General features: G+C 45.2%; 1 protein-coding gene across 2 annotated transcripts in view; it reads right to left on the reverse strand.

Annotated features, from left to right (window-relative positions):
* Positions 1-3,464, reverse strand: part of CLUH (clustered mitochondria homolog) — a 109,442-nt gene extending 105,978 nt beyond the window's left edge. For both annotated transcript variants that reach the window (XM_070932057.1, XM_070932056.1), the window contains exon 1: positions 3,292-3,464. In XM_070932057.1, coding sequence (XP_070788158.1) covers positions 3,292-3,388 — 97 coding nt within the window. In that variant the 5' untranslated portion in view covers positions 3,389-3,464. The remainder of the gene's footprint in view (positions 1-3,291) is intronic.
* Positions 3,465-9,512: the final 6,048 nt, after the last annotated feature.

The raw sequence follows: 9,512 nt of genomic DNA on the forward strand, positions 1-9,512 counted from the left end.
GAAATTGGATGCTTAGTAGATCTTTGGTTTTGATAGCAAACCACACCCAAAGACTAACTATCAGTTTTTTCTTGAAGTAATCATTTACATCAAGATGAAAGTATTTAAAGGAGTAGATTAGAGAGCAGAATGTTTGGATATGAAAGGGTGAGAGAAAATTCTACATAATCCCCCTCCAGAGGCTGAGTGTCTTAAATTATAATGTATTTTGGGGACTTTCAGTAGCATAATTTGCAACCCATCCCTTGGGGCTGGTGATCCACGCTTTATGACATAGTATGTGTGAACCCAGCCAACCACGGTTTATTAAATGAACCATGCTTATGCAAATTGTGGTTTAGAACAGCATGTGAAAATAATCGTGCAGGAAGACATATCCAAAAGGAAGTTGGTCCAGATTGGAATCTTCTAATCTCTTTAAGAAGAAAAAGATATTCAGATAAAGAAAGGGGCTGTCAGCGGGGAACCAGAGAGAAGCAGATTTGATAAGAAAGTCTTACTGTTTGAAGGGGTATGCCCTTGTTATGGTTTCTCATAAGTTACAAGAATGCACTATTATGTCAGATAGCAGCAGACCAAATGTACAGTTTCTAAACAGCACCTTCAAAATAACGTTGCCATCCTCCAATGTTGTAAACCTTTGTTTACTGATGCACTCCAGATGCATTTAGATTATATACAGGTAATCCTTGATTTACAACCATTTGCTTAGTGACTGAAGTTACAACACTGGAAAAAGTGGCTTCCTCATGGTCACGTGATCACCTTCCAAGCCTATTTCCGACAAACAAAGTCAATGGGGGAAGCCAATTTTGCTTAAAGATCGCATGATTCATTCAATGACTGGGGGAAAAAAAGATCGTAAAATGGGGTGCAACTCACTTAAACTGTCTTGCTTAGCAACTGAAATTTTGTCCTCAATTGTGATCGTAAGTTGAAGACTACCTGGTGAGGAATTCTACAGTGAGTTGTAGGCACAGCTCACCTGGAAAGGTAGGGAAAGGGTAGTACAAGGAATATCAAGAGACACCTAGCACCCCCACAAATGTTACCATGCTAATGCTGGATTAGAGACACTGCCTACACATATATAAAGCATTTTGAGGGAAAGGAGACTGTGAATTCCCCTGCAAAATATGTACATTGGATGAAGAACTATGCATAACAGAGGCCTAGTTCTGTAGTGAGGAGCCTGTGCCTTGCAAAAGCAGACTCAAATTGGATCTGGAGGTGTTCAAAGGACAGAAACTCCTAAAATTCATTCAAATCAGCATTTTCTGAGGAAAGGAGAGCTGAAATCCTGGATAGCTTTTCTTTGTGGAAGAAATTGTATACTCTTTCACCGAGAGTAGCGCTAAAATCGCAAACCTAGATTAGAAGCGCGTAACCAAGAGGCCTCTATGTTTTGGACTTCAACTCCCATAAGCCCTCAGGGCCAGCCAGCATGGTCAAGGGTTTGTGAGATCCCATGCATCTGGAGGACATTAAACACAGGTTAGCCGTTTCCGCAGGGCTAGGCCTTTGCAAGCCGAGAGTCCTAGGAAAGCTCTTTATCCCAGAAGGTTACATAGGGGTCACAACATTTACAGAGCAGAACCGGCCTCCTGGAAGCCATGCGAGGAGTGGGGGAAGCGAATGGAAGCCGGACAAAGGTCACTACTACCCTTCAAGACCATCTTTCTGGATACAGAGGAGTGTACATATATGTTATACACACCACACTACTGTCTGACAGTAACCAGTAAAAGTGGGTTTATCCCCAGAAAAAAAATCATGCAAGAATAAACCCCCGTATGCAAGAAGGGCAACACGCAAAAACTACTCATAATGTAGGTAAAAGAGGAGTAGTACAGTTCAGGTAAACCCTACTTTTTCACTCGCTTTCCTCCATATATGAAGGACAGAAGAATAAAGAGGATTGATCACACGGGGAAGCTCCAGGCCCCAAAATTAATCCATTCTATATTCTTAAAGCATGCAGGCTCATTTATCGCTTTAAAACGCAGAGAAAGCACACACAACAAAGCAACAGTATCCTACCTGCAAAATAAAAAATAAAAATCACAGGCATCATTACTATTATTTGCTATGGCCACCTTATTCCAAAAGCCTCTGGTCATGCAAATATGTAAATACCCTTAAGCCTTCACTTGCACGCTAACCAACTTACACCAAGGGTTTAAACCTTCGAGAGCATATTCTTGGAGGCTTACACCTGAGTAAAATTGCCTAAAATGGAAAACTCAGTAAATCTGCTGCATTAGAAGTCTGGGTTAATGTGCTTTGAGGATTGGGGGGGTGGGGGGGGGTGTCAGGCTGGCCGCAATAAGAGCAAACTATTGTTCCCTTTGCACAATCTCTTGAATTTTTTTTTTTTTTTTAGGTTAAAGTTATTGTGGCTACGATTGCTTCACCTGCACCCTGCAAAACATATCAGGATTGAAACAGCTCCATAAACTTGACTTGCACGGTGGAAAGAGAGGAATCAAGAGAGAGGATTAGCTCACGTTGGGAAGAGAAAGCAAAGAGGAGGCTCCTTTCCCTTGCTCTCATTTCCCCAAAAACAGACCTAGGAGATCTTACTCAGGAGTAGATCTCACTCCTTCCCAACCCTTCCCCACCCCATCTAGGTGCGCAGCCTGCAGCCCGCCCAAGTCTCAATCAACCCTGCAATCTTTTACTTACCTACCCAACAAAAGTCAAAGGCTCTCTCCCTCTCTCTCTAACCATGAAAAGTGCAACCTTGGGTTGGCTTCGTGCAAGGTTAAAAGGCAGGGAGAAAATACAGGCCCCGGGTCAGCCAAGAAGAGCAAGAGAAGATGATCCCGAAGCTGAGCCCCCAGGAAATCCTTTTCCTTCCCAAATGTAAGGGAGCTCGAGAAAAGGGGGGCAGCAAAGAGAGGCCCCTTTGCCTGCTTCACTCCCCCCCCAACCCCACCTCCACGTTTCAAATCCTAACCCAACGGCTTCCCCTCTTTAAAAGACGGCAAGCGAGTGATTTCCCACCTGGTTAAGAAACTCCCCAGGAATGCATCGCCCGTGTCGGGTGGGTGGGAGAAAAGACCCCCGCAGGACACCCCCCCCCCACATACACTATACACCGAGGGAGTTTATTCCAGGATAGCTACCTCGCCAAGTGGGGAGGGGGGGGGAGACGGGGTGAGGATCGGGCGCAGGAGCAAACCGAGGGATCGCTCCGACCGAAGGCAGGGAAGGTGAAACGGGACGGGGCTCTCTCCTCGGATCAACACCCCGGATCCTCCGACAACCACCGCCCGCTTTCTCGCCCACCTGCGGGTTCCCTCGGCGGGTCCTTGCCGGCGCTCTGGCTGGGCTGTTCCGCCGCCGCTCCTCCCGCAGGAGTCATCTCGTCCGCTTTAATGACCATGGCCGGCCGCCGCCGCCGCCGCCTCTCGCGCTCTTCTACCGCCGCCCGGCCCTGCTGCGCTGCCGCTGGAAGGACAGTCGAGCCCGTCGCAGCCCCACGTGGTCCGACACTTCACCTCGGCGGCCGCTCCGACCCCTGACACGCCGCCCTCGGCCGCTGGCCCCGCCCTCTCACCCCCGCCTGTCACGGAAGCCTCGCCCATCGAGCCCGACGGTGGCCGGCCGGGGGCAAAATTCATTGCGTTTTTGCCGGGGAAAGCTTCTCAGTACCTTAAAGGGGCAGAGAGCTGATGTAGAGCAAAGCTGGCTGGGGAATTCTGGGAGTTGAAGTCCTGCAGGCTTAAAGTTGCCAAGGTTGGAGACCCCCTGATGTAGAGGATAGGGTTCCCTGAGAATTTTGGGAGCTGAAGTTCACACCTCTTGATAGGGCCGGATGAGAAACTGCGATACATATAGTTTTCAATTTACAACCACTCATGTAGTGACCCGTTTGCTGGCTGGGGAATTCTGGGAGTTGAAGTCCTGCAGGCTTAAAGTTGCCAAGGTTGGAGACCTCTGATGTAGAGGAGAGGGTTCCCCGAGAATTCTGGGAGCTCAAGTTCACACCTCTTGATAGGGCCGGATGAGAAACTGCGATAGATAGTTTTCAATTTATGACCACTCATGTAGTGACCGTTTGAAGTTACAAGGCATTGAAAAAAGTGAGCTATGACCGCTTTGCACACTTAACGACCATTGCTGCAGTTCCCCATGCTCACGTGGATCAAGATTCAGAATGCTTGGCAACTGGCATGTTTCCATGTATTTCTGATGGTTGCAGTGTCCAGGATCATGTGATCACCTTTTGTGATCTTCTAAGAAGCAAACTTAATGGGGAAACCATGTTACTAATTTTATAACTTCAGTGATTCACTTAATTGTGGCAAGACATTCATTTAATCTCCTTGAGTTTGGTATAGTGATTAGAAAGGAGGAGACTGGGAATTCTAGTTCCACTTTAGGCATGAAAAATGGGCTGGGTGACTAAGGGCCAGTTACTCACTCTCAGCCCAACCCACCTCACAGGGTTGTTGTGAGAAAATACGTTGGCTGCCTTGAGTTATTTATAAAAACAATAAAGATAGGAGCTCTGGACAAATTTACATCATTTTCTTGGCAACAGTGTGTCATGTCCCTCTTGTTCTGAGTTTTCCCCTCCAGTTTCTAAGCCTAGTGTACAGTTCTGTGATTTCCAATTAGTTCCCCATCCAAGTATGAACTTGCTTTGTTTCCAAGTCCAGACTAGCTCAGCCAAATTTGCTTCCTTTCTGACAGTAGCAATGTGTGATCATCCAGATCAATGTTTCTCAATTTTGGCAGCTTTAAGACATAGGTTTCAACTGACTGACTGAGGAATTCTGAAGAGTTGAAATCCACGTGTTTTAAAGTTCAGTCAATCACAATAGAGCTGGAAGGGACCTTGGAGGTCTTCTAGCCCAACCCCCCTGCTTAAGCAGTCGACACTACACCATTTCAGACAAGTGGCTATACAGTCTCTTCTTAAAAGCCTCCAGTGATGAAGCACCTACAACTTCTGAAGGCAATTTCTGTTCCAATGATGCCCTTGACGTGATGTCCCGGTGTCTGGAGGCTGTGCAGATCTGGATGGGGAGAAACAGGCTCAGGCTCAACCCATCCAAGACCGAGTGGCTGTGGCTCCCGGCGTCCTGATATAGTCAGTTGGTGCCATCTCTGACTATTGCAGGTGAGTCATTGGCCCCCACGGAGAGGGCTCGCAACTTGGGTGTCCTCCTGGATGCACAGCTGTCCTTATAAGAACATGTGACGGCCGTGGCCAGGGGGGCTTTCTATCAGGTTCACCTGATTCGCCAATTGCATCCCTTTCTGGATCGGGACTCCTTGCGCACGGTCACTCATGCCCTCGTCACTTCCCGCCTGGACTACTGTAATGGGGCTCTCTACATGGGGCTCCCCTTGAAGAGCACCCGGAGGCTCCAACTGGTCCAGAATGCAGCCGTGCGGGTGATTATGGGAGCGTCATGGCGCTCCCATGTAACACCTCTCCTGCGTGAGCTGCACTGGCTCCCGGTGGTCCTCCGGGTGCGATTCAAGGTGTTAGAGCGCTCCATGCCTTAGGACCGGGATATCTACGAGACCGCCTTCTGCCACCGAGAGCCTCCCACCGGCCAGTACGCTCCCTCAGAGAGGGGCTCCTCAGGGTGCCGTCAGTCAAACAATATCGACTGGCGACCCCCAGGAGGAGAGCTTTCTCTGTGGGAGCACCTGCCGTCTGGAACAAGCTCCCCCCGGAGATACAAACGATTTTGGATTTACGTACCTTCCGCCAGGCCCTCAGGATTTTTTATTTCAACAAGACGGGCTGGCCTAACTTCTCCAATTGTTTAATTTTAATTTTAAATGGGGTATTTTAATTGTTGGGCCAAATTGTTTAATATATTTTAAACTGCTTTTAAATTTCTGTATTCTATGTTTTTTACCTTTGGCTGTTCACTGCCCTGAGTCCTTCGGGAGAAGGGCGGTATATAAATTTAAATATAAATATAAATAAATAAATAAATGAAAGAGCCTGTAGTACAGTGGACTAAAGCATTGTTATTAACAGATTAACATCTGCTCCTTGCAATTACTGCAAGTTCAAATCTCACCAGGCTCAAGGTTGACTCAGCCTTCCATCCTTTTAAAGGTAGGTGAAATAAGGACCCAGATTGTGGGGGCAATAAGATGACTTTGTATAAATATACAAAAGTATGAAGGCTATTGCTTAACGCATTGTAAGCCACCCTGAGTCTCCGGAGAAGGGCGGCATATAAATTAAAGCAAATAAATAAATAAATAAATAAATAAATCTCACTGTTAGGAAGTTTCTCCTTTATTCTAGGTTGCTTCTTTCCTTGATTAATTTCCATCCATTTTTTCTTGTCTTGCCTTCTGGTGCTTTGGAAAATATGTTGACCGGCTCTTCTTTGTGGCAGCCCCTCAAACCCCCTGGACTACTGCTATCATGTCCTCCCCTTGTTCTTCTTTTCTCTACAGTAGCCATTCCCAATTTCTGCAACTGTTCTTCATATGTTTTACTCTCCAGGCCTTTAATCATCTTAGTTGCCCTTCTTTGCACTTTTCCCCAAAGTCTCAACTTTTTTTTTTTGTAACGTGGTGATCAAAACTGGATGCAGTTTCACCAGAAGTTGCCAAATTTGAGAAACACTGTTCCAGATGCTGAACTACAAGTACCATCTCTCCCTCATGCTAGCTATTGCTGATAAAGTTCCACAACATTGGGTAGATCAAGTGCTGCCATTCCTTGCACTATGGGCATAAAATGTATAATAAATTGCTTTTAATCCCAACCCCAACTCAGGGGTGGTTGATCATTGTGGATTTACAGGTAGTCCTTGACTTATAACCACAATTAGGACCAGAGTTTCTGTTGCTAAGGAAGGCTGTTAAGTGAGTTGTGCCTGATTTTACAATTTTACAACCTTTATTTGCCATGGTTGTTAAGTGAATCACACAACTGTTAAGCAAATCCAGTTTCCCCTATTGACTTACTTGTTGAAAGTCGGCTGGGAAGGTCACAACTGAAGCTCTTATGATCCTGAGACGCTACAACTGTCACGAATACATGCCAGTTGCCAAAAATTTGAATAATGTGACAGTGGGGATACTGCAATGGTCGTAAGCGTGCAAACTGGTCATCAGTTACTTTTTTCAGTGCCATTGTAACTTTGAAAAGTCACTAAATGAATGGTTGTAAGTCAAGGGCTACCTGCATAAGCCATCTAAGGAAATAAATAACAAATAACCCAAGCACTATGGAATAGGTTAACAGAAAGTTATTTTTCCCCATCTGGAATAGTAGATAAGACGCAGAACATTCCAGAAGAAAAGATGATTATGGAGAGGAAGTGTCCCATTTTCCACACCTAGTCTCTGTCTGCTCTGTTACGTTGCCTCTCGTATTTCCTCTATGACTGAGAAAGAAAAAATATTTTGGTGTTTTTACTGTATTTGTTTACTAAAATTATTAAACAAGAATGAAAAAATAAACACAAACTAATATAAAGCGAGAAAGAAAAAAAAGAAAGAAATTAAAGAAAGCGCTAAAAGTGTAAGAAATGGAAAAAAAATTGAAAAAAGGGGAAAGAAAGATGCTATAAAGAAGTAGTATTCCAATATTATTATTCCAATATAATATCCAACATTATTCATAGCAGTTATACATTTGAATGCACGGAATTTTAACCTCTCTAAAGTTACATCATATTGCTTTTATTTTTATAATCTATCCCCAAAATCATAAATCACGTTCATTCCCCCCTCCATTTTTATGCAAAAAAAGTTTTCTGTCAGCAATAAATGTGGATAAACATCTTTTCTCGCATTGTAGAAGTCAAATCTAGCCATTTCAGCAAAATCCATCAATTTCACCAACCGTAGTGGGTAATGTCAAATTTTCCCATTCTTTCACTATATATATAGTGAATATATATATTCCTTTTAATTCATAGGTATAAATGTGTGATATTTTTGCAATCAGGGTTTTTCCTATGTTGAAAAAAGATGTTAAATGGCCATGGTGGGATGAAATCTCTAATCATCGCTTTCAGGCCTGTCAGACATTTTATGTTGTATATATATTTGTTTTTCTTTCTTTTTCGTAGGTTTTATGTGTATGTCTCTTTAGCCAGGTTCTACCTACGTAAACCAAGATGTTATGCAGCCCTAGTTCAGTGAACACTCAAGTGATTATTCCCTCCCCCCTTTTATGTCATTGGACAACCTCAAAGAAAAGTAAGCTGATCCCTCCATCAAAGATAGAAGTGCAACCCAGTTCAAAAGCCCAGCTGATCTTTGTTGACAGAGTATTCAGTCCTGCTAACCAGACCAATTTGATTGCAATGTTTTCAATGCCTCTTCTCTCCTGTCATTTGATTGCTTATCAATTAAATAGGAGGGAGGTTAGTCACTAAGCTTGCCTTTTGATCTTTGGGAGAGAGGAATCTGTTTAAAGCAAAGATTCTTGAAACCAGCAGTCTGTATCTAGCAGAACCAGCACTCCTTAGGACAACCTTCTGAAAACATTACAAGAACAGTCCTTCTAATTATACTTCTACAATCCCATGGTTGCATGAACATTGCACAAAATCTGTGTTAACAAGGGAGTCCTATAGTAATGCTGTGGCTTTGGGGAGCACCGAAAAGCCACTGGGCTCTGGAGAGTTTCAGAGAGTTGAGTCCTAAAAGAAGACATAGATATGGGCAAAGACACAGTAAAGATAAAACGGGTGTCAAACTCAAGGCCTCGCGGCTTAGATCTGGCCTGCCGAGCTGCCCTGAAAACAGTGAAGGACCGGCCCGTAGAGCCTCTGCCAGCAAAAATGGAGCTTGGGAGGGCTGCGTGTGGCCCCCTGAGTTCCATTTTCGCTAGCAGAGGGTTGTAAGAGGCCATTGCAGCCGAAAATGGAGCTTGTGAGGGCCGTGGCTGGCTCTTCCAAGCTCCGTTTTCACTGACAGAGGGTTGCAGGAGGCCGTCGAAGCCGAAAATGGAGCTTGGGAGCCTGTTTTCACTGGCAGAGTGCTCGGCGTCCCCGACACGAGTGACGTCGAGCTGGCAACGCTCACCCCAGCCCCCCAAGGTCAAACACAACCCTGATGTGGCCCTCAATGAAATCGAGTTTGACTAAGGTGACCAGATTTTAACATTGGTAAAGAGGGACATTGTGGGCGTGGCTTATTTTGTGGGCGTGGCTAGCTGGTCATGTGACTGGGTGGGCGTGGCTAGCTGGTCATGTGACCGGGTGGCCATGGCTATGTGTATAGGGTAAGGTGAACAGATTTTAACATTGGTAAGAGGGACACCATTGTGGGCGTGGCTTATTGTGTGGGCGTGGCTTGGAGGCCATGTGGCTGGGTGGGCGTGGCTAGCTGGTCATGTGACCGGGTGGCCATGGCTATGTGTATAGGGACTACTCAGAGGGCTGAAAAAAGTCATTTCTGACAGGTCCTCACACTTTTGACTGGTCCTCATACTTATGACCATCCTCACATTTATGCCCGTGCAGCATTCTTAACAACCATGTCACTCATTTCACAACTGCTTCTCT

This window comes from Pituophis catenifer, unplaced genomic scaffold (genome assembly GCF_029215685.1).
Source record: "Pituophis catenifer annectens isolate HBS135680 unplaced genomic scaffold, rPitCat1.0.hap2 SCAF_1, whole genome shotgun sequence".
Lineage (NCBI taxonomy): Eukaryota > Metazoa > Chordata > Lepidosauria > Squamata > Colubridae > Pituophis > Pituophis catenifer.